At 34.1% G+C, this 27,089-nt stretch overlaps 1 protein-coding gene and 1 pseudogene across 1 annotated transcript; one reads left to right on the forward strand and one right to left on the reverse strand.

Annotated features, from left to right (window-relative positions):
- On the forward strand, positions 1 to 2,816 carry LOC119536687 (annotated as a pseudogene).
- A 20,460-nt stretch (positions 2,817 to 23,276) lies between these two features.
- On the reverse strand, positions 23,277 to 24,224 carry LOC119535941 (olfactory receptor 8H1-like). The gene has a single exon (XM_037838322.1). The coding sequence runs from the start codon at positions 24,222 to 24,224 to the stop codon at positions 23,277 to 23,279; it is 948 nt and encodes a 315-aa protein (XP_037694250.1).
- Between the last annotated feature and the right edge of the window lie 2,865 nt (positions 24,225 to 27,089).

The raw sequence follows: 27,089 nt of genomic DNA on the forward strand, positions 1-27,089 counted from the left end.
ATGCTCTACGTTAAAAAAGCTGGCTGGACCTCCTGCGATGGGAATAGTCCAAGAATTTCTGCAAATACCGGAGAGAAGAGTACCTCCAGGTGAACACGAATGGGTTAGTTAATTGTGATGACCAGTCCTTCTCTCCAGTGCAATGGCAGGGACTAGAATGAAAAACAAGTTGTTGACATTGATTCCATAATAAAGAAGCAGGTGACAGAATTGGGGGCAGGCAAGCCAAAAATGGCCTGCTGCAAAGACCTTGAGATGCCTGGCTGGAAATCCCAGGACTCTGGGGGAGTTCAGGGATCACAGGCCAGTGGAGAATCAGATATGACATGAAGCCAGCAGTGCCAGCTGCTGGGGGAGTATGTGGGTGGCAGTGACGGTGAACAGCAAGGTTTAAACGGAGTTTCTGAAGAACTCATGATGGCTGTCCAGGAAATGAAAAATACTTCCCTTCTGAGAGACACAGTAAACCAAGCACCTTGGATGCCCTCACTTACACCCTTCACAGTGTAAACAGTGTGCAGGCAGTGAGTTTTTCCTGAATCTCAGTCAAAATGGAGCACCTCAAGCAGATGTGGCCATGTACAGTCTCAAGAAACTGGCCACTATTGCTTCAGAACACACTTCCAAAAACACAGATACCTTTGTGGCAGTTTTTTTCATTTCTATCTGGAAGGTTAGTGCACATTTCTGAATATGTTACTTTGATCCTGAGTTGTAAAAGAGTTCTCTTGGAGTCCTCTCATTTTGTCAAACTGCTCACCCCTCAGGATTTGAGGATATTCTACTCACATACTGCCCATGCTCAGTGTCCCTTCTGGAACAACTGGACCCAAAATCCTCCCCAGTGTGACTATGTTCCAGTAAAATCCTTTTTCTGAAGGATCCACAGAGGTGAAGACAGAGTGCAAGAGAAGTACTACCACTCATTCTGGATTATCCCCTATTTGATCTGCATCACAGCTCTGTGCAACCAGAGACCGAGACTTGCTCTCTCACACTGGTTTAAAAGATTCACTCTGGTTATGAAACTCCTCAGATTCTATTGGATAAAAGAATATTTACCACAACACACAGCACAGGGTGTATTTTTCTTGAAGTAGATGAAAGGGCAATGCCTCTGGTGGTTACCTCCCTCAGAATCTGGTCAGAACATCCATCCTCATGTACCTGTACCCAGAAGATCATGCTCTGATGGTTGCTGTGCACCAGAAAGCCTTAAAGTATGCAGGCCAGCCTCCCTTTGAACATCCACCCATTACATTTTGCACTCAAGATGGAAATTACATCACACTGGATTCCAGTAGTTCAGCTTTGTTAACCCATGGAGCCAGTTTCTTTCATTATTGGTTGGCATAAATTTCAAATGGGTCCACTAAATGAGGATGTTTTTGCCACCAGAATAAAAAAGATGAATAATGACAAAGACATAACAGAATTACAAGAACAAATTTGCAAGCTTCTCTTGGAGCCAGTTCACATGAGCGCTTCCAGTGGCTATGGAAGTCTAGGAAGCAGCAGCTCCCAGGAGCCTTACATTACTGTGGCATCTCAAGCAAGTTCAGTGGACCCTGCTTAGAGGAGCCACAGAAGGAGTCAATGACCTTGCAACATGTTATGCCAGTGTAAACAAAATAAAAAAAATCTGGGTCAATTGTCACTGATTCACTGACCAATATCATCAAACAAGCAAGTGATGTGGATAAACATAGCCCTGCATGGTGGTGATCAGCAGAAGGCCTTTTCTTCTTTCCAGACATTGAAAAATAGTAGCAATGTATGCTGAGTCTTGTGAGAATTTAAGAAAAGAACAACATAGCCCATACTATCAGCAAATAAACTGTATCAATAGTATTATCAGATATCTGAAGAGCTACAACCTTCCCACTTTGAAGATAAAGTGTACATACTGTACAAATACTACATCTTCATCCTAAGAAGATGACAGACAAAACCAGCAGACAGAGGTGGCACTGCCAGCTGTTTCTCAGATCCCCATCATTAGTAGACCAGAAATGATGACTGCTGGGCCATCCACAGACATGGAGGAAGGAGCCCTCTGACTTTGCCTAGCAAGGCACTGAGCTGGGTGTCAGGCTTCAGCCAGTGCAGCTATAGCAGCACCAAGGTTCAGATCCCCCCTGCCAGAGCAAGAACTGACTGTAGTCAAAGATGCCACCCTGATATGTGAACTTTGAGCTCCCAATACCCAGATGGCATCTCTGACCTCTGAAGATTTTAAACAAGTAGGGGTCATGAAAGTGGCTCTCTCAGCCCACACACAGAAGGAAGAAAGAAATCCCATTGATAAATTCTGAGAAAAGATCCTATCATCACCCAACAGCTCCTATCTACTGCAAGAAAGCAGAAGCAAGCCTACATATTTGTATGTTCAAAGAGATTCTCCTTCCATGCAGAGCAGATCCACTGGTTGTGAGAAAAGGAAGCACAAATGCAAGAAACTGCCAGTGCCATTGGACAGCAGTAGCTCTCATGATAACATCCATTCTCACTCCAGAGAAGTGGTTCAGAAAGGGCAGGCCTGGTGCCCTTCCACTGCCTCCTCTCTGTATGCCTCTGGCCTGAGACTCCCTTCTGCTCTGATGGTCCCCAGCCAAGCCTCTCACCCAGTGCCAGCTTTCCCCTTCCCAACTATGGCCCCTCTGGAGAAAGAATGTGCAGCCTCAGTAGCTGTGCTGGGATTTTCACCTGCACCACCTCTCCCCAGCAGCTTGCAGTCTCTCCCAGCTTTTCCTTCTCCTTACATGAACACATTTAAGACCATTTTCCTGCATGAAGTCCCAATCTATCCTCTATAATCATCCTCACCCTCCCTGTGTCCATTCTTGGCAGAAATAGACTCTTCTGAAATGCCACTCTCAGTATCATCAGTGACTCCAAACCTAAAACCACTATCCTCAGGCTTCAACCAACAAAACTGGGAGACACAAAGTGAAAAACACTCATTTATGACCTCAAAGAGCAGCTCACCACTACAGTTAGACTTACTTCAGGAAGAAATTCCCAGATCTTCTGAATCTCTAGTTCAGATGAAAAGGGATATTTGCCCAAAAACTAAGTATCAGTATGTTACATGTGCCCGTGGGACTAAGGGCTGCTCTTCCCTTCACAAGGACTCCCCATGTGGAACTGATTCTGCAGCATCAGGAAGCAGGGACAGCAGTATATACTTCACTAGCAGTTATTATTCTTCTGTAATCTCCCAGAATGGGTATAGATGTGGTAAAAAGAGAATTGAAAAATATAAAAAAAAAAACTTTGATGAATATGATGAAACCAATCTATTATTCTTTATAAGTGATTAGGACTCAAAAGAAAAATATCAGTCCTGATCCATTTCTTACCATCAGTTCAATGATATACCTGAGTCCACAATGGTAAAAAATGAATAACATAGATTTGGAATCTGAAAGAGTGTTCATGGCCCTGCTCCATGAGTAAAAGCTGCATGTGATGTTAAGCCCACTGTCCAAAGTTCTCTGCTCTTTAAACAGCAATGCATTTGAATGACTAAGCAGAAACAAGATGGAGGCCTGGCAAACCAATTAAATAAACAAAGCAATCATTATAAAAAGAATTCCCTTTTTGATACTTCAATTTTTATTTATAAATGAAGAAGACACAAAAGTGATTTTTTATCTTCAAATGTTTTATTTTTAAATTAAATACTGGTTCTCAAAATTAACAATAAAACCAAATTATTAAAAATGCATGTGACCAGAGACTTGTTTTTTGATTAGTAATAGGTACAAAAACATTCTATCTGATTTAAATGTAGTGATTCATATTATGATTATAATATTCATAAAGTTGGGTTTAGTGATGATCTTTTGCTTTTCCATATCCCAAATTACTGTAAGTTTTTAAAATGTCATTTAATTTCCATAAATATATATGTATACATATTTATTTACTCTAGATGCCAAAAGAAAAGTTATACTAGGTATGATGAAATCACTATTAGCACATATTGAAATGACTCAGAAGTTAAAAAGAGAAAATGATTGTGATTCTTAAATAATTTAATGATAGACCAATCTTTATAAATTAATTTAAAATAGCTTCCATAAATAACATTTAACAGAACACGGGATACTCCATGTGTCTCTACTCAACATTGAAACTCTACAAAGTTTGCAAAGGAGTAGAACAATAAAAGTTATCATTTATTGAGAACTTGCTGCAGTAATGGAATTTTGTGCACTGTGGTGGTACAGAAGTGTATGGACCCCAGAAAAACATGTTCTTAAATCTAATCCATGCTTGTGCATGTAAACCCATGTGAAGTAGAACCTCTTATGAGGTTACTTCCGTTAATGTGTGTCCCACCAGTCAGAATGGATCTTAATACTGGAATCCTTTAAAAGAGAATGAAATTTAGACAGAGAAAGCCATGGAAGTAAGAATCTAAAATCAGTGAAACCCAGAAGGGAATGGAGAGACCATCAGATGCCACCTTATGTCTTGCCATGTGACAGAATACCCAAGGATCACTGGCAGCCAGTCTTCAGAAAGAAAGACTCACCTTGATGATGCCTTATTTTGGACATTTTCCCAGCCTCAAATCCATGAGTGAATAGATTCCCAGTGTTTAAACTGAATCATGTTATAGTATTTACTTAAGCATTCTGGGAAACTAAAACATGCACATTGCTTTTTTTTTTCATCTTAATAGCAATGTTCACAGCTAATACATGCCAGAGCAAAATTCAACTCACATATTTGTGTGCATGTACTCCTCAGTCATATATTCTTTCCTATTGTACTATGACTTTATTCTACAACCACCCTTTGCCACCATTTTGAAATAAAACAAAACATGGTCTTTGAAGTTACAATTTCTTAAGCCATTATGACAAGGGAAGGAGATAAACCAAAGAGACTAGGCTTAAGAGACTATGATACATGCAGTAATATGAAATCACTTCTAGATTATGTAGCTAACAAAATAAGCTTAAGAAATAATTGATTTTCCTCTTTGTATCAAAAAATAAACCACTGGAAAATTGAAGGATTCGTGCCCTTTATTGATAGATTCTCATGACCTTCTGTTGCTCTTGTTTTGAAATGGACTGTCTCCCCATTGGTAAATGAAAGCGTCAATCCAATTTGGAGTGCTCTTATTTACCACAAAAAAACAAGCAAACAAACAAACAAACAAACAAAAACACAGATATCTTAAGATATAACACATAAAGTTTTATGATAAGCTCTGTCATGGGTTACTGCTTAACTTCTCTGAGGACCAGTTTCCACTTCTTGGCAATGTAACCAATATTAAATTGCAACAAATAAGCAAACATGATAAACCATAATAATGTCACTGTACAATGTATCTCTTGCAGAATCTAGCACATAGGTTTATAGTGATACAAATTCATTTTACTTCTACACAGCTTAAATTCTGATGTGCTGTATTTGGAGAGAATAAAGTGCAAATTTTGAACTTTTCAATGGATTACTATTTAGTGATATTGAAACTACAAAACTTATATAGGCTTGTTAAAATGTAGACATGTATAAAACTATAAGACTCTGGAAGTCTTCTTAAGTATTGTAATTTTGTGAATTCAGAAACTTATAGTTTACTAAGAAGAATTAGTAAAAACCCCCCACACACCAACACACCCAGAACCCAAATACAGAAAGTTAACATTGGTAAACAAGGAAGAAACAACAGAACTTAATTTTTTTTTCAATTATCTGGGCTATTAATTCAAAACACTTTTTAGGACCTATAAGTTGGGCTGATACACAGCAAATAAAAATGCCATGGAGTATGAACACTCTAAGGAGAAACAAAGCTGGGGAAAGGAATAAAACAGTATGTTATGTTGGCAGTGTGACATATTTTAGAGAGGGTGTAATGTTGGCCACCATGATGAGGTGACATTGGAGCCCAAATCTGAAAGAAGTGATACAACTTAATACTAAGAATCTTTTTGGTGACCTACTTTAAAAGATGAGCAGACAGTGAAGATTACCAGATGTGCTAGCTTTTAGCTGTTATGTACTGATAAAAGGCAATGTTCTTTAATCTATTCTTGTGCATGCAGACCTGTTGTCGGTGGGATCTTTTGGTTAGGGTATTTCAACTTGAGATGTGACCCATCCAATTCCAGGTGGATTTTAATCCTCTAACTGGAATCCTTTATGAGAGGACAAAGGACAGAAAAAGCAGAAAGTGCTTAGAGAGAAAAAGTCCCTGGAGTTGCTGAGAGAGGAAGCAACTGAAGCCAGAAGCTGAAAGCAAAAAAAAAAACTGAGGAGAGAGGGACTAGCAATGCTGGTCATGCACATTCCCATGTGACAGAGGGGTACTAGATACCAGTGGCTTTTCTTCAGGGAAGGTATTGTCCTGTTGATGCCTTAATTTGGACATTTTCATGGTCTTAGAACTGTAAATTTGTAGGCTGATAAATTTCCATTGTAAAAGCCAACCCATTTCTGGTATATTTGTATTCCAGCAGCTTTAGCAAACAAAAACACAAGACATTTAAGTAAACACACTATTTGAAAGAGAGAAAAAAGCAAGAAATACTAAAAATAAAATTGAATGAAGCTGAGACAAGATGAACAGAAGAAAAAATGAGTAGGGCAGAAACAAAGGAAGGAAGTTGCAAATAAGGGAAGTAGCCCTGGAAAATGTAGGTCCCAGAAAGTACTGTTGCAGCAGCAAAAACAAATCTATAGTACAGAGAACTAGTTAGAAACCTAAGACATGTATAGCTATAGCATTGAAGGAACTCGATGTAGAAAGTTCTCATGAGTAAGACATAGCTCTTGGAGTTAAAGTAGCTCTAGATAAGATCATATTTTAAGACCATCTCAAAACACAAAAGTGGTTCTTGAGCATGAAACTCAAAAAATCTTTTTGACCACAACTAAGCTATGTCTACACTTCCTTCTGATATAAATAAATGCCCTTCATTTATATATATGAGGGAATAAAATAGTGACAAAGTCCATATAATGGTATTTAAAGTGCAAAAGGATAAAAAGAAAAAAAATGTTTCTAAAGTTAGTAACATCAGAGTATTATATCATTTTCCTTAAGGCAGGAAAATTAACACCATAATTTACTGTATTAAAACAATATAAAATGATGGAGAACTGTGGGAAGATGAAATAGGAAACTGCAGGAAACAGTCCTTCCAGAAAAACAGCTATTAAACACTTAGGAGCCATCTGATAGAACTATTTTGAAACTCTGGAGTCCAGAAGAACACTTTAAAGCATTCAGGGAAAAGTGGGAGGAAAAGGTGGACAAATTATGGTAAAGATAATTTGAGAAAATGAAAGGGGAGTAAGAAATTATGGAAGCACAAAATCTGGGGCAAAGGCCTTTTGGCTTCAAACATTCATGAGTAAGTGGTCTGCCTCCAAGAAACAGAGGGGACAGCCAAACTTCTGTACAGAGGGGAACTTCAAAACAACTAACAGACAAAAGTGCAATAAAAGAGGACTGGAAAGACAGGAAACCTCTGCACACTGCATTTCTCAGGCACATCCCCTTAAGAGGAAAGCTGAAACTCAAAAAAAAAAAAAAAATCTGTCTTACCACCAGGTTGTTATAAAAACAAGAAATAGATATCTCAGGGAATAATTCCCAGAGTTAACCTTTTAAAACATGAAAATATATAGTGTGCAACAAAAATGTATGGGACAAAGAAACAGGAAATGATGGCTCATCCAAAGGAAGAGAATAAAAATCCAGAAAACACCAATGAAGAAGACCAGAATGTGAACATATGGAATAAAGCCCTTATAAAAATGATCTTAAAAATGTTCAAGGAGATGAAAGGAAATACAGGGAAAGAACTAAAAAATATCAGGAAAACAAAGAATTAGCAATATGAGTATCTTAGTAAAAAGATAGAAATTAAAAAAAAAAAAAAAACCTAACAGAACTATAAGAGTTGAAAACCACAATAACTGAAATGAAAATTCCCAGGAGAGATTCAAGAGCATATTGATGCTGGCAGAAGACAAAATGAGTGACCTTGAGGACAAGACACTTGAAATGAGTCAGGTTCAGGAGAAGAAAGACAAAAGAATTATTAAAATCAAAATTAGGCTAAGATGCCTGTGGTGGTTTGAAACTGTGCATACGTCAGAAAAGCATGTTCTTAAATTTAATCCATTATTATGGATGTGGACCCATTGTAAATAGAATCTTTTGGCTAGGTTACTTCAGTTAAAGTGTTTCTCATCTCATTCAGGATGGGTCTTAATCCTCTTACTGGAGTACTTTACAAATGGGATGGGCAGAGAGAGAGAGAAAGAGATAGAGATGATAGACAGATATATGATAGATAGATAGATAGATAGATAGATAGAGACAGAGCCACAGAAGCAAGAATCTGAAAGCAACAAAAACTGGAAGAGGAGAGTGAGAACAGCAGGCATCAACATGTGACTTGACCTGTGGCAGGAAACCCAAGGATCACAGTCTTTGAGGAGAAAGCATAGTCTTGATGATGCTTTGATTTGGATATACTCATGACTTCAATTGTAAACTAATAAATTCCCATTGTTAAAAGCCAACCTATTTCACTGTAACTGCTTTGAGCAGCCTACAAAACTAAAATAACACCTCGTGGACACTGTCAAGCGTACCAATGTATTAAAGGAATAATCAAAGATATACTGTTAGAGAATTTCCCAAATGAAAGAGATATGAATGTGCACATCTAGGAAGCCTAGAGAACACCAAACAGGATAAACATGAAGAAGAATACACCCCATGGTATTTTAATCCACTATTGAATGTAAAGGACAAGGAGAGAGTTCTGAAAGCTGCAAGAAAAAAATGTGTTATATAAAAATGGGTTCCAATTAGATTGAGTGTCAATTTCTCAGAAAAGTCAAGAAGGCAATGGGATGACATACTCAAAAGTACTGAAAGAAAACAGCTGCCAACCCAAAATTTTATATCTGGTGAGACTTTCTTTCAAAAATGAAGGCAAGATTAAGACTTTTTCAGGTGATCTTAAAGCTGAGGGAATACATCACCACTAGACATTCCTTACAAGTAATGCTAAATGGAGTTGTACAGACTGACGGGAAAGAACACTAGACAGTGATTCAAAGAGGCATAAGGAAATAAGATGTGGCAGTAAAGGTAACCATTTGTGTAACTATGAGTGCCAGTATGACTGTAGTGTATTGCTTGATATGTAACTCCACTTTTTACTTCCTACAGGTGCTAAAATCCAAATGCATAAAAGGTAATGGTAAATCTATGGTTTTAGACATAAAATGAACAAAGATTTAAGTGATATCAGGTACAAAATTAAAAATGGGGGTGACAGAGGGGTATAGGAAAAACATATATGCATCCTATTGAATTGCAGTTGGTATTAAAACAATAATGATTGTTCTATATTTAGGATGTTAAACTTTAATCTGATGCTAACCAGAAGGAAAATTGATGAAAATTATATCCTGATAGAAATGGAAAGGTACTAAGTTTGGTACAATATGAAAAAACTAAATAAATATAAATAGGCAATAATGGAAGTGAGAAAAAAAAAGGTATGACTTACAGAAGTTAGTAAGCAAAAAGGCAGAAGAAAGTTCTGTATTATCAGTAATGACTTTAAATGTAAATGGATTAAACTCTCCTGTCATAAGGAAGACATTGGCAGAATGGATAAAAAAGCATGACTCAAATATAAGTTGTCTGTAGGAGACACACTTTAAATTCAAAGATACAAGTGTGTTGAAAGTGAAAAGATGAAGAAATATATAGCATTCAAGTAGTATCCAAAAGTGAGCTGGGATAACTATAATGTTGGATAAAATAGACTTTAAGTCAAAAACCATTATGAGAGACAAAGATGGTCATTATATAATGAAAAAGGAGACAATTCAACAAGATATAGCAATTAAGAACATATGTACCTAACAGCAGAGCCCCAACATATATGAACTAAATACTGATGGATTTGAAGGAAGGAATTGATGGTTCTACACGAATAGTAGGATACTTTAATACACCATTTTCAATACGGTATAGAACATCTAGTCAAAAGTTCATTAAGGAAATTCAAGACTTGAATAGTTCCTCAAATCTACTAGACCTAACAGACACATATAGAACACTTCACACAATAAAAACAGAATATACATTCTTCTTGAGTGTACATGGATCATTTTCCAGGACAGACCATATTTTAGGTCACAAAACATGTTTCAATAAATTCAAAAATATTGAAATCACACCATATATGTTCACCAACCACAATGAAATGAAGCTAGAAATCTTTATCAGAGGGAGACATGGAAAATTCACAAATATGTGGGAATTAGCATTCTTTTAAACAAACAATGGGTTAAAGAATAAATTAGAAGTGAAATTAGGTAATATCTACCTATGAATAAAAATGAAAATTCAACATACCAAAACTTTTGGGATGTAGCAAAGACATTGCTGAGAGGGAAATTTATAGCTATAAATGCTTATGTTAAAAAATGAGAAAGACTTCAAATCGGAGATGTAACCTCAAAACTGGAAGAACTAGGAAAAGAAAAACAAATTAAACCCAAGGCAAGCAGAGGAAAGGAATTAACAAAGATTAGAGCAGAAATAAATGAAATAGAAAACAATAAAACAGTTGAGAATATCATCAAAACCAAATGCTGGGTCTTTGAAGACATCAATAAAATTGACAAACCTTTAGCTAGACTGTGGAAGGAGAAAAAGAGAGAGAACACAAAAAACAAAGATCAGAAATGAAACCAGGTATTATTAACAACTCCATTGTAATAAAAAACATTATAAGAGGATACCATGGAGAATATATGTCAATAAATTAGATAAACTAGATGAAATGGACATATTCTTCAAAAACCACAAAGTACCTACATTGACTAAAGAGGAAATAGTTTGCCTCAACAAGCAAAATACTACTAAAGAGTTTGAATCAGTAATCTAAAACCTCCCAACAAGAAAAAAAAAAAAAAAAAAAATTCCCAGGACCAGATGGTTTTACAGGAGATTTCTAACAGAAATTCCAAAAAGACAATTCCGTTTCTATTGAAATTCTTCCAAAAAAATGAGAACTCCCTAATTCATTCCATAAGGCCAACATCACACTCATACTAAATACAGATAAATATACACAATAAAAGAGCAGACCAATATCTTATGGATGTACATGCAAAAATCCTCAACTAAATCTTAGCAAACCAAATCCAACAGAATATTAAAAGAATTATAAATCATGAGCGAGTGGGATTTATACCTGGCATGCATGATTATTTCAACATAAGAAAATCAATTAGTGTAATACAGCATGTTAACACAGTAAAGGAAAAGAGCCAGATAATTATCTAAATTGATGCAGAAAAGGCATTTGACAAAATCTAGCACCCTTCTTGATAAAAACACTTAGAACATTAGGAATAGAAGGAAATTTTCTCAGCATGATAAAGGGAATTATGCAAAGCCCACCATTAATATCCTATTTAATGCTGAAAGACTAAAAGCTTTCCCTGTAAGATCAGGAGTAAGTCAAGGATGCCCATTGTCACCACTATTATTCAGCATTGTAAATAGAAAAAAAAGGAAGAAAGGAAAAAAAGCTATCCAAATTGGGAAGGAAGAAGTAAAATTTTCCCTATTTGCATACAATATGATCCTATATACAAAAAATCCTGAAAAATCCACCAGAAATCCCCTAGAGTTAACAAAAAAATTCAGCTAAGTGGTCGGGTACAAGACCAAAGCACAACAGTAGTAGGGGTTTTATACACAAGCAATGAACAATCAGCAGAAGAAATCAAGGAAAAAAAATTCCATTCACACTGGGAAATAAAAATCAAATATCTAGGGAGACTTGTACATAGATAACTACATAACATTGGCTAAAAGAAATCAAAGAAGATCTCAATAATGGCATTCTGTGTTGATGGATTGGAAGACTAAATATCATTAAGATGACATTCCTACCTAAAGCAATTTGTAGATTCAACACCATCCCAATCAAAATTCCAACCTTTTTTCAGAAATGGAAAAGCCAATCATCAAATTTATATAGGAGTGTAAGTGGCCCTGAATAGTTAAAACCATCTTGAAAAAGAGAAATGAAGTTTGAAGACTCACACTTCCTGTTACTGAAAAATTGTTACAAAGCCACATTATTCAAAGTGGCATGGTACTGGTGGAAGGACAGACATATTGAGCAATGGAAAATAATTGAGAGCTCAGAAATTAACCCTCATGTTTATGGTCAACTGACTTCTGAAAAGGAGGAAAAGAACATTCAATTGGGGAAGAAGTCTCTTCAACAAATGTTGCTGGGAAAACTGGATCTCCACTGGCACAAAAAAAGGAGGACCCCCGTATCACACTTCATATAAAAATCAACTCAAAATAGATCAAAAACCTAAATATAATAACTAGAACTATCACACTCCAGAAGAAAACATAAGTAAGCTTCTTCAGGACTGTGTGCTAGGCAATGGTTTCTTAGACTTATACACAAATCACAAGCAACAAAAGAAAAAAAAAAATAGATAAAAGGGACCCCATGAAAATAATATTTTTTTTTTGTCACTGAAAGGTCATTATCAAGAAAGAGAAAAGGCAATCTATTCAATAGATGATATTTGGAAACCACATATCCATTAATGGTTTACTATTAATATATAAAGAAATTCTACAACTCCAAAAGAAAGATACAAATAAACCAATTTAAAAATGGGAGAAAAAATTTAGTAGATATTTCTCCGAAGAGGATATATAAATGGATAAAAATGAAAAGAAATTGAGTATCATTTTGCCTTCAGGGAAATGCAAATCAAAACTTCAATGAGATAGTATTTAACACCCATTAGAATGGCTGCTCTTACAAAAATGAAAAATAACAGATGTCAGAGAGGATGAGGAGTAATAGGGTCATTCATTCATTGCTGGCAAGAATGTAAAATGGTGCAGCTGTTGTGGAAGAGAGTTTGTTCCTCAGAAAACTAAGTTTGAACCACCATGAGACTTGGCAATCCCACTAGTTTGTATATACTCAAAAGGATTGAATGCAGGGACTCAAACAGATGTTAGCACCTGAAGTTCATAGTGGCATTATTCACAATTGCCAAACATTGGAAGCAAGCAACCCAAGTGTCCATCAACCAATGAATTGGTAAATATAATGTGAAATATATACATTATGGAATATTATTCAGTCATAAAAATGAATGAAGTCCTGAAACATGCAACAATCAGATGAAACTTGAAGACATCATGTTGAGTGAAATCAGTAAGATGCAAAAAAAAACAAAAAACAAACAAACAAACAAAACAAATAGTGTATCATCAATCTCATTGATTTGAAATATTTACAGTAAGCAAAGTCATATGGTCACAGTCTAGAATATAAATTACCAGGGGCTGTGTTGGGAATAGGAAATTGGGAGTTAATGCTTAATTTGTACAGAACTTCTCTTTGAGTTAGTTCTAAAGTTTTGGGAATGGATATAAACAAATTCAAAGGTAGTTATGAACAAATTTAAAAAAAAGTAACTTAAAACTGGCAACTATGTACCGATATTCCAGGACCTCAAAAACTGGTCTAACTTTAGTGGTACCTGTGATGATAAATCCTTTCTCAGTTTCTATTGTTGCCTTTATCCTCTGTCCATGAGAAATGAACTTGCTTTTATAATCATTCCTAAATTTATGCTAAGTGAAGGAATCTCCAAGAAATGATCTTACATTACCTCAACTCACATCTACTTCTGCTTCATTGATTCTGCATTGTTTGTTTTTGTTTTAACATGTGTTTATTTGAAGACAAGTGAAGAGTGGAAATTTGCTTTTTTTTCAATTAAATGCATTCTTTTCCTAAAAGGGATGCTTGTCCTGTGGGTCCACCATGTCAATCCCTTGAGGACAAAGTAATCAAGGAGGTAATTCTTAAGTGTGAGTTTGTGAACCAATAACATGATTTTTCAGTACCTCAGATTTGAATCAACTATTCAAAGGAACCTATACATCTCTGTTGGAACAATCCATGTGTGATATCAGTGTGGTTTAAATTTATACTCAAAAGTCCTCTAAAAACAACAAGCAAATAAATTTTCAGGGACACAACAATGACTATAATTTAACAACATATTGTTCTTATAAAGAACTTATACTACTCAAAGCCATAGAATCTTAAAATTTCCTTTCCTGATTATGATCTTTTGAGAAGATCTTTCTGGAGTAAAGGAAAAATACTGCTTCAAAAATATTTATAAATATCCATCTTTTACAATCAATATTTTTGTAGTATCTCAAGATCTTTTTTCAAGGCTTCTGCCACTCATGTAAGGGTTTCAAACTGTTAAGGTAACGTTCAATCAAGTTGGTCCCCTGGTTTATCAGTTTAACTGTTTTTTCAGATTAACAAAAATAATCTTTACATAGGAAAGGAAGAGGTGATCACTAGGAGCAAGGATGCACTCATTTATGCCTAAAAATATTAAGTCAATAATTAGTTCAACAAGCAAAAATATGCATCAAGTTAACATGCATGAAATTGTACTATCCTCCCACTTTTTTCTCTAAAAGCAGAATCTGTACAGTAAGAACTAGCAGTCTCCCATTATTTTCTCTCTCAAACATCAATATGAAATAATGGTATATTTAAATCTCATGTTAATAACTGTTCACTGTTCATATCTCAACTCAATTATCTTTCTTTCATTCATGAATTCATTGATTTTATTGTCCCCATGGAACCTCACTTTCATATCATTTGGCAAAGTCATTATTTAATATTTGTTGTTGTGAGGATTTGTTTACTATCCAGCTGCACCACTTCACTGCCCTTCAATTGGCATAAAGCCAAGAATTTTGTCTCTTTATCCCCACTGTTGTATCCCTAGGACAGAGCATCATACCTGGAACACACAGTGATACAGAAAATATTTTTCAATGAATGACAAGTCATGGAATTGGTAATAGTAGCATTCATTGGTACTTACAAACAGATTTTTGTTTACTTGACATTACATAAATGCATTGCATGTATTGGTATTTATCCCACAACTCTAAGAGGTGGTTCTATTATCACCCATAATCACTGTTAAGGGAACAGAGTCACATAAACCCTAAGGAATGTTCTGAAGTCTATCAAGCTCTTAGGACTGATACCAGGATTCAAACCTAAGCTTCCTAGCTACAGAGTCCCTCTTTATGAACTTGTGTACATAGAATGAAAGAACAGAGTGATCTTTCTACTTTGCTAACTACATTAACAGGCCTCCAGAAAATACAGTATAAAGTAATGAAGATCTTTACTTTGACAATTACAGAATAAAAGCAATAAAGGAAACTATGTAGGATGTATGAGAAAATTATTTTCCACAGTTTTTGACAATGTATTCAATTGATTGATATATGTAGTTTGCAGTTTTTGAGTGTGAGTGATCAATATTGAAGACAGTAGTGAAGACAAAGACAAAGATGAAAAAAGAAGACAGAGAAGAAGATTGTAAAAGTACACGGATGAGACCAGTTATACCTACAATGTTTCAGAAGTTCCATTATATTTTCAAGGTGCAGTCCTAGAACCCAGATATATATTGTATAAGCAAGTGTGGAGTTATCAAAAAAAAAGAGATATTGAAGATACAGCAAAGAATAAGACTTAAAAAGAAATATAGACCTTCCACTTCTATTTAGGATGTAAAATCTGCAAAGAACATTTCAACAGCCCTACAAATTGTGAAAAGATATTATTCCTCAAAGCCATGTGTTTTTGTAAGTCAACCAGGAAAATAAGGCTTGAAACATCCAAGAAATTGAATACAAAGGAGGGAAAAGCCCTTTAAAGAGGAGAAGGGAAAGCAAACTCTTTCACATTTGACACTGAGTGGGAGAAATATCTGCCACTGTGTAAGCACATATGAAGAATACATATATATTTCACAGAAACTAGTAAAGGCAACTGTGGGTTAGAGTGCTAACTGGGTAAAGTAGCAAGCCCTAGATTCGAGGGGTTTGCATTCACTCATATATCTTCCCTGTAGATTTGTACCAAAAGAGAAATGAGAAAGATTGGAGACAGGCTGGGAGACCTTCAGTCGACCCATGAAATACTAAATATTCTGCTCCTCCTTTTTTTTTTTTTTAATTCAATTCAGTTTTATTGAAATACATTCACATACCATACAATCATCCATGGTATACAATCCACTGTCCACAGTATGATAACATAGTTATGCATTAATCACCACAATCTATCTCTGAACATTTTCCTTACAACAGAAAGAACCAGAACAAGAATAAAAAATAAAAGTGAAAAAAGAACACCCAAATCATCCCCCCATCCCACCCCATTTGTCCTTTAGCTTTTATCCCCATTCCTCCACTCATCCATACACTAGATAAAGGGGGTGTGATCCACAAGGTCTTCACAATCACACTGTCACCCCTTGTAATCTACATTATTATATAATTGTCTTCAGGAGTCCAGACTGCTGGGTTGGAGTTTGGTAGTTTCAGGTATTTACTTCTAGCTATTCCAATACATTAAAGCCTAAGAGGAGTTATCTATATAGTGCATAAGAATGTCCACCAGAGTGACCTCTTGACTCCATTTGAAATCTCTCAGCCACTGAAACTTTTTCATCTCATTTTGCATCCCCCTTCTGGTCAAGAAGATACTCTCAGTCCCACAATACCGGGTCCACATTCATCCCTGGGAGTCATACTCTTCATTGCCAGGGAGATTTACACCCCTGGGAGTCAGGTCCCATGTAGGGGGTATGCTCCTCCTTTCTTACTAAATGAGGAGTTATTATTACTTTATTGAGTAATATGATAGATAAAATTTATTGAGATGCCCAATTATAAAATTGCTCCTGCTTCTGGTATCATCAAATCTAATAGAAAATCTTTGCTTCTTTATTCCCTCTACCTAGTTTCCCAAGCAAAGCCTAAATCCTATAATACCTATAATTCTAAAACCCTTTTATTTAGAAAATTCACATTTTCACATGACATGTGCTCTTCTTCAGTGCAATGAATAATAAAACCAAATTATTCAACCACCAGTGTTTGATCAAAGAGCATTGGCAATTACTATATTAAAAGATCTAGTGGAGAGGCTATATAACATGCATGGATGATAATTTTCATCACAGGGATGGAATTTGTAATGTAGTATCCAATGAAATGCCAGAAATAGAACTGTTAAAAAGCACACATGCAATATAAGAAACAAAATTTCCATCAATAGGATCATCAGTAGAGTCTACAAAAATGAGGAAAGAATCAATAAACTTGATGGCAAGCAAATAGTAAGTAAAGAAACAGGAAAAAAGAAGAAACAATAAAAAATAAAATGGTGGATAAAAAGTGTCCAAGAGCTGTGGGAAAATATCAAATGGTACAATACATATAGTTAGGGTACTACAACAAAAATAAAGGGAGTGCATAGTAAGAAATATTTAAGGATATAACAACCAAAACTTTCCTAAAATTAGGGAAAGACATCAAACCTCTTCTTCATGAATGCTAAAGGACCCAAAAAGTTTAAATATATTCGCAAACAAACAGAAACCACATCTAGATTTTTTGCTCTCTTTGCTGAAAACCAAAGATAAGTAGAAATTTAAGAAGGAAGTCAAAGGTTCATACATATCTATGTAAAAGAAAAACCATGAGATTTATTGCAGACATCATTTAAAAAGTCAGAAGCCAGAAAAAGACATTTTTAAAATACTGAAAGAAACATGACTGCTAATGTAGAATTCAATAACCACTTAAGTATATTTCAAATACAAAATCATGCCTTTAGATGAAAAGCTAGTAACATGAACAGCCCTATATCAATTCAAGAAAAATGAATTTTTTCCTTAAAATCACTCCACATGAAAAAAAAGGGGGGATTCTTTTCCTAATGTGAAAACCTCACATTTCTCTCAGACTTGAATATGGACAGATTACTATATGAAACCTATTCATACATGCAGAAGAGGACAACGTCTTGAGAGAGAGTAGAGCAACAACAGAGAAGAAACCTGTATTCTAAGGCTCTATGTAAAAGAGCCACCCAAAAACCTATTTAGCAAAGTCTGCACTGTTATATCCAAGGATGATACATTCCCCTGTTTTTTGGGCCATTCTGTTTCTGAATACCTTTCTTACCCAGGGCAGCCTGTACTGGACTAATAGAGGTTCTCTCTACAGCCCAATCAAATCACCTGTTAAATGTTTGTTTCCTTTACAAAGGTATTCCTTTCTGAAAAAGGATTATAGATGTATGTTTTAAAAGATTTAGATGGTATTGCCGAAATGGCATTGTCTTCTCTCAGAATTTCTGTATAATGCCTGCCAGCAATAGACAACTCTCAATGAACCTGGATATTTTTGTTATTTTTTTTAAATAAAATAAAGCAATGGATTACCTTTTGCAACTCTGATAAGTGTAGCATACTTTTGTAGAAAAACAGTCATACCATAGAGTGGTGATCAAGAACGTGAGTTCTAAATTCAGACTGCCTGGGTTCAAATATGAACTTGTCTTTCAAGCTGTTGCCTGACCATGAACAAGTTCCTTAATCTTTCTCTGCCTGAGATCCACCATTTGTAAAATTCAGCCATTCAAATCTATCTATTGAAGCACACTTCTAGGTGCTGGGGATAGAGCATTGAATAAAATTGGCAAAAAAAAACTTGTGCTCATAGACTTCTTGTAATGGAGGAAAGCAGAGAGGAAAAAAGGCATAAACAAAATATATGGACTATTAAGAGGGGAAATTGCATATGGAAAACAAATGCATCATGCATGAGGGATGGGGCAGTGGCTATTTTAAATAGGCACTAAGGCATGGCCTTTTGAGGAAGAGAATGAGAAAAGATTCACACAGTTATCTGGGGGAAGGGAATTTCAGGAAGAAGAGAAGGGAAAATTTCTGGGCAACATCAGGACTAATGTGTATAAGGAAGTGTGAGAAAGTCAGTGTGGCCACTCCAAAGTGAGCTTGATGGACACAGTGATAAAGGATGAGTTCATAGGATTCAGAGGGAAGGGCAAAATCGTTTTGCATTTGGAGGCTCCTGTAAAATTTTTAATTTTTACTCTTAGTGTAAAGGGAATTCTTGTAGTTATTGTGGAGAGAAGTGATATGATCCACCTTAACTTTTAATAGTAAAATTCTGGGCTCCACACTGAGATTAGACTCAAGAAGGATAAGGCAGAAAGCAGGGAGGTAATCTAGAAGGCTTTTGTAATTAAAAGATTGGGATGATGGTCTTTTGGCCAGGGAGATGGCAGAGGAGGTGTTGAAAATAGTCACACTCCAAACATATTCTGCACACAGTATCAATATGATATACTCATGGACTTGGAGGGAGGTGTCAGACATAAAGAAAATGCCAGAATGACTCTTAAATGTTTGCCTGAACAAGTAATAGGATGTTTTCCATTACTTTAGATGAAATTTCAGATAATACAAAGAGATATCTTGTGAACATAATCCATGCTAATTATTGATTTAAAGCACATTGAATATTGTTTGGCATGAGGTGCTCAGTAAATATAATCTATTTTATACCATGATTATATAACATCAAACATTTGTAAACAAAAACTGTTGCTCATAATATGCTATGCTCTGCTCCAGTCTTACATTCTCTATCATTGTTTAAAGAGTTCAACTTTTATAATACCACCATAAACAAGGATTTGGTCTCAAAACTACCTCAGACCCAACCTTACATAAAATATGATATACAATGATATAAATAGGGATAAAATAGGGACAACATAAATAGTCTAGTGTTTTCATATTGTGCAACATCTATATTATATTTTTAAATAAAATCACTTATGCTTTCTAGAATATATTATGAGTATGGGTAGTCTGAATTTAACAGAAACATAAGCATTTCTCAAACTTATTATTTTCTGAAAATTTAGAGGACCTGTTGACCATCATTACTAACACAAACCAAAGGGATATATTTTCTAAATCATAGCAATGTACACAAATGAAAGTAAGGTCAACATAGTTTATACAAAAGACCATAAAATATAAAGAGCCTATAAATATAAGGAAAAGTTGCAAAGCATGCACAAGATGTTAAATTAGTCAAAAAAGAGTATTTTCTAAAAAAACACAAATGCTTATGAATCGCAACAGATGGAAAGATAGAGGATAGAAACTGGGACTTTAAAACTTAGCCAAACTCAGAGTGGACAATGATGGTGATTAAATGTGCAAATATAAGAAAGTTTTCACATGAATGAAAACAAATATAGATCATTATTACAAGGTATTAAACATGGAACGGTATAAAATATCATTCAATTAATGCAAACTGAGGTCTATAGTTAACAGTAACATTGAAATATTCTTTCATTGTTTGTAACAAAGGCAATATGCCAAAACTAAATGTTAATAAGGGGGGATATAAGGAAAAGGTTTGAAGTTTTCTTTTCTTCTTTCTTTCCAGAAGAAATGGAAATATTCTTATATAGATTGTGGTGGTGGTGAATGCGTAACTATGTGATTCTATCAGGAGCTATTGATTGTACACTTAGGATAGATTATATGGGGCATGAATAAATCTTTAAAAAAATAAACAGAAAACTACAAGTGCTGGAGAAGATGTGGAGAAAGATGTATATCTATGTACTGTTGGTTGGGAAGTAGAATTATGAAGACCCTCTGGAGGGCAGTGTGGTGGTTCCACAGGAAGCTAAATATAGGGTTACCATATGATCCTGCAAATCTAACTAGGTATATACTCAGAAGAACTGAATGTAGGGAGTTGAATAGACATTTGCAACCAATATTTATGGTGACATTATTCACAATTGCCAATGGATGGAGGGGACTCAAGGGTCCATCAACTGATGAGGGGAAGGGCAAATTGTGGTGTATAAATAAAATGGAAAATTGTGCAGCTGCAGAAAAGAATGAAATTATGAGGCATGCAAAAATATGACTGAAACTTAAGGACACTGTGTTGAGCAAAATAAAGAAAAACAGGACAAATATTGTGTGGTCTCACTAATATGAACTTACTATAATGAGCAAACTGAAAATTAAACTTGAAATTATAGGTTACAAGGAGCTAGAAAGTGAGCAGAGATTGGGCAATAGATGATTAAGGAGAACAGAACATTCAATAAGGTTCAATTTAATTAAAACATGAACAATTCCAGAATTTATTACAGAGTGAAAATTAGAAAATCTGATGACCATCATTGCCTACAAGAACCAACAGAATTCATTTTCTAGATCATAAAAATGTACATAAAGGAAAGTAATGCCAACACAGTTCATAAAAGCACTAGAAAATGTAAAGTGCCTATACATATAAGGAAAGACAAAATGCATGTACAAGATGAGAGGGTAGTTAAAAAGATAATTTATTAAAAACTCAATGTCTATCAAGGAGTAGGCATAGGCAAACAAACAAAACAAAACAAAAAATTTCAATAAACATAATTCTATATACAACAGAGTTCAGAGAAAAATTCAATCTTAATACAGTATTTTATTTGGATATTATTTATTGTAAGTCAAAACTTTTACATGAATTCAGGATGCAGAGGAAAATAGCACACATTTTAAAATTTGATTAGATTAATTGACAGTGATGAACTTGTGATAATTCATTAAAATTTTAATCCTAAAACAGAGGTTGAATTTATTTACATATTTCAAACTTATTTTAAAAAAATGAGGAAATGTAATTCTACGAAGGAAACCTTAATATAAATTAAAAGACAACAAATCAATTGAAGGGAAAAAAACATATCTAATAATCATTGCTTAAGTTTAAATACAAATAATCAAATATAGGAAAATGCATAAAACATTTTCTTGAGTAGTATAGAAATTTAAAATTGCAATTCCCCTAGCATAGAGACATTTTAAAAGGCAATATTAGCAACGAACCTAATAAAAATATGTAAGTTGTAACAAAATTTGGATTCAATCATTATCAATTGTTGGCTTTGCAACATTTCTCTTTTAAAATTCCTTAAAACAAATGAACCAAGAATCTAACTCAAAATTTTATGTTTTTAAAGAATGTATACTTACAGAATACAGGCAAAAGGAAATGATTTTTTTAACCTTATCAAAATTACAAAAAGAAATAATAATTTCAGATGGTTGAGGTAGACACAGAAGAAAGATAACTGCATGGACATATTTAACCTGATGAATTTTAAAAACCTCAGGGCTTAACGCATTGCAATTGGGGTTCTTGTTTTAACTCATATTTCAAGAAAATAGGCATCTCCCAAGTTTAAATGTCAAAGGAATAACTGAAGTTTATAATGATGAGCGGAAAACAAAACATGCAAAAATAAAAATAGAAAATGACATAAAATGTATACATATATGTAATATATACATGTAATTAATCTAGAATACCATGAACAAAACCCTCAAAAATGGTTAGGATATATCTGTATTCTTTAATAATTCAAAATATTTTCCAAATTTTCTTCAATGCTCACATAAGCTTTTTTCTGTAACTTAATTCTATCATGTTTTACTATTTGCTACAACCAAATATTAAAGTGTTTTTTTTTCTTTTTAGCCATTTATTTATGAATAAGATTACCCAAAGTATTTATAAATTACCAGTGAACATTTTCATAACAAAATCTATTGTGTATTCAAAACTTTGCAAGAATATAAATTTTCTGATGATTGTCACCAAAATTTATTAGCACTGCATTAAATTCTTTCCACTCATCATTTTGATATAATCTGTAAATTTGCTGTATGGATTTAGAATTATTTATTTTCAACAGCTAAGGAAACTAGATTAAACTTTCAGTGACTTAATAAGGGATAAATAGCTAAAAAGATGATATTTCTGGGATTTAACCCTAGATTTTCTAGTCCAAACCAGAACTTTCAAAACTATGCTATAAATATACATATTCTCTATAGAATAAATGGAAGGACTTCTGACAAAGCTCTTTATGGTAAAATTCTCTGATATTGGACTATGCATGGGGATTTCTATCATGTAATTTTAAAAATATCTCTCATTTTAAGTTTTTACTCATTATGTTTGCTTTAAAAACACATATACTTAAATACAGGATTAAAGTATTTTATGGCTTCTATATACTATGTAGAGCTTTTAAAACACATTCTTGGAAATGTTCCAGATTATCTGTGATCAAATAGAGAATGGATCAACAGAAATTCAAACTAATCAAAGGATGGTACCATATTTAGAGAATAAATATCCAAATAGGAAAGAAAGAAAAATGTCAGCATTGCTGTCATTTCAATTGCCTGGAGCTGTCTCTCTTCTGCATTAATCTAATGAGAGCATTTTTCACTTCTCTGTTCCTAAGACTATAAATGAATGGATTCAGCATGGGCACCACCACAGTATAAAACACAGAGGCCTCTTGATCCTTTCCCAAGGAGTAGGACTGCTTTGGTTTTAAATAAGTAAAAACTGTAGTGATGTAAAAGACAGTGATTCCCAGGAGGTGGGAGGCACAAGTAGAGAAGGCTTTGTGCTTTCCTGAAGTAGAATTAATTTTTAGGATAGTAGACAGAATGGATCTGTAGGATATAGAGATTGTGATAAGAGACACCACTACGTTTAAAGCAGTGAGAACGAATATCATGATTTCAGTGTCATGAGTGTTAGTGCAGGACAGGACTAACATTGGCATTAAGTCACAGAAAAAGTGATAGATAACATTGGATTTGCAGAAACGCAAGCTTTTCATGTAAAGAACAATAACTAATGATTCAATAAAACCCATAATGTAGGACCCAGTGATGAGGGCGTGGCAGAGTCTCGTGGACATAACAACCTGGTAGTTTAGAGGGTTACAGATAGCTACATAGCGGTCATAGGCCATTGAAGAGAGAAGGAAAAATTCAGTGACAAGCAAGAAGAAAAAAAAAGATATCTGGGTGAAGCAGCCTGTGAATGAAATATACTTGTTGGAAGTCAGTAAATTCTCTAAGGTTTTAGGGATGATGACTGTTGAGTAACTGAGGTCAATGAATGACAGGTGACTGAGGAAAAAGTACATGGGTGTGTGAAGCAGGAGATCCAGGTGAATTATCAGTATCATCCCTGCATTTCCCAGCACAGTTATTAGATATATCAGGAGAAATAGCATAACGAGGACCCGCTGGATGTCTTCATAATCTGTCAATCCCATAAGGATGAAGTCCAGCACATTTGTGTTATTCCTACTCCCCATACTACCATTCAGCTGCTGGAATCTGTTGAGACATCAAAGATGATACTTAGCATATATGACCTCAAAACCATTTTTGTTTATAACAACAATCTGGCATTTAAAAAAAATAAGAGTGTAGTTATTCTAGAAATTCATGCTAAAGAGTTGTTTGCAAAATATGACTAAATAATCTTAGTTTGACTGTCAAATATAAATTAGGTCAAATATAAATTATATAATTTGGATATTATATAATAGAACATCATATATAGGTGTGTGTGTGTATATATATATACATATATATGTATATGAACTGTTACAAATAATTCCCTTCATTAACACATTTCTCCACATGAAAATATTGTGCCATAGCTATTGCTATTGTACACATTTATTAGATGAGTAAAAGGGCACAGAAAGGTAAGTAACTTACCTGAAGGAACAACAATTTAATATTGTTTGCTCTATGATTCTACAATGAATGGGTGAGTCCAGAGATGATGAACATAACTCTATATTCTTAAATTTGTTTAATTCCAGCAAAACAAAACAAACAAAAAAACTAGTTATGCAATAAACAATGATAGAGAGTTTTAATGCATGATTTACTCTACTTTTCTATCCAATACTATTTATTATAAATGAAAGATCAGTAGCTAAAAGCTTATGTGTATTAATATTATGACCATGCATTATTACTTTTTGGAATATTGTTTTTAAGAGATTATTTAATCAAATTTCTTCCCCAAATCATACTTTCAATATATGTACATTGCTTGATGACTCTGATTCCATCAATTCTATATTTCCATTTATAAAATTCTATCAAGTAAGGCATATATGATATGTATATGCATATATGTCTAATAATATCTCCATTATTTTTAGATAAGCTAAAACACTCTGACTTAGCCATTAATACATACCAGGAGTCAAAGTAGGTGAAAAACTTTCCATCATTGTCTGTCTAGAAATTTTCTTCCTCAAGTTTTTCTCACAATAATGTGCACACTGTATATGAAACCTGAAATTTCTGTGATCTAATATTTTTTCCCTTGAGATAACTTCTGTTTAATTTTTTCTGTGAATGTATTTTTATTTTTGAAGTAGATAAATTGACCTAAAATTCTGTTCAGGTTCTGTTCAAATAGAAAATTCACCTGGAAATTATGTCTCACAAGTATATGAGGAAGCTCCTCTGAAAACAAACACAAGAGAGAATCCCCTGCCTTTCACCCTGATAATGCCATGGCACCTCTTATATCAGGGATTGCTGTTAATGCAACATTTCATAATCTCTGGGACCAATTTCCAAAGAAGATTGCCTGGCATGAGGCCATGGCTAAAATTTCAAGGATTAATACATCCATGTTAGATTTGAAATAGAGAGTTGCCTTCCCCTTGGAAGCCACATAATGTTAAACAGCATTTTTGGGGTACTTTTTTGTGATGCTCCAATCTATGACTGATTATAAGAAAATATATTTCTAGAGAAATAATTAATCTGTAGTAGAAATTCCAGAACATTGACAGTTTTGGAAGCAATAGCACATTTTTTACATTGAAACATTTTTATACTTTGTGTGAAAACATGGGAGTAAACATTTTTCACTCAGCAAAAATTATAATACAACAAAATTCAAAGAGGAAAATGAAACTTATTCATGCATGTTTAATCTTTATATGTATTTTCTTCCAATTATTTTCCTTTGTGCATAAATTATTTATAGGTTTGCTTACCTGTACACAAAATTGGATCACACTGTATTTTCAGTAACATCCTGATTTTATTAATAGATATTTATGGTGCACCTTGACTTAAGTTACATTAGACATCTGTAAAACTCACAATAATTTTACGTTGACTTGTGCAGCATAAAAACTTGTTTTTAGGAATGTACACCAGCTGATGAATGAGTGCTTTTGAGGAAACACAAGGAAAATATGGGGAATTTTTCCAGTCAGTTTTGGGACTGTCAAGTATTTCACCAACACAACAGAGGTAGTGTTGTATTCAGCCACAACAATGTTTATGAAATTGTTTTGTTATTTCATGTTTTGACTTTTATTATATTAAAAGAAGCATGAGAGAAGAAATTAAAAATCAATGTTGAGGTGAGTAAAGGTTTGTAATAATGTGAATGGCCAAAAGCTTGCTTCCTCTATATAGAAACAAGAGAAATGTGTTTCTATGACTCTTTCATTAATTAACAATAATGAAGTTAATTTTCATGTAGATTCAGAAGCAACTCCTATAAGTGAAACTGTTTATACTGCAGAATATCAGGAGAGAATTTGATGGTATGGATCAAGTAATTATAAAATTTTATGTTTTATATTTGATGAATTGCATGTACAATTCTTCATTTCAACAAAAATTCAATGATATTGAGAAAAGCATATTTGGAGAGTAAAAGGCTTGCATTAATTTATTTCATAATAGGTGACCTTGGAATTTAAGGTTTTCTATGTCAATGTCACCTCCATAGTCTGATTACTCATTTTAAAAATACTGAGAGGGAGTTTTTCTTCCCATCTTTGAAATCAATTTTTTATAACCATTAAGTGTATTTTCAAATAATATATAGTCGGAGAAAGAATATTCACAAGATCTTTACAATTGATATTTTTTGCTGAATCCTTATTGCATGGACTCAAATATATCATCTCTAATAGTAAAAAAAAAAAAAAGTCAGAAGATCAGGAGAAAGAAAGAGAAAGGACCATGACTTATTTGTTATACACTTCAGCAAAATTAGAATTTCATCCCTGACAAATATTTAATGTAATTATTTTGTTTAAAATTTTATTTCTGCATTTAATTCTCATAATTTTTACATGTTTTGAAGCTCTGTTAAAGAATTTTAAAATTTTCTGAAAACTTGT

The sequence above is a fragment of the Choloepus didactylus genome, chromosome 6 (assembly GCF_015220235.1).
Source record: "Choloepus didactylus isolate mChoDid1 chromosome 6, mChoDid1.pri, whole genome shotgun sequence".
Classification (NCBI taxonomy): Eukaryota; Metazoa; Chordata; class Mammalia; order Pilosa; family Megalonychidae; genus Choloepus; species Choloepus didactylus.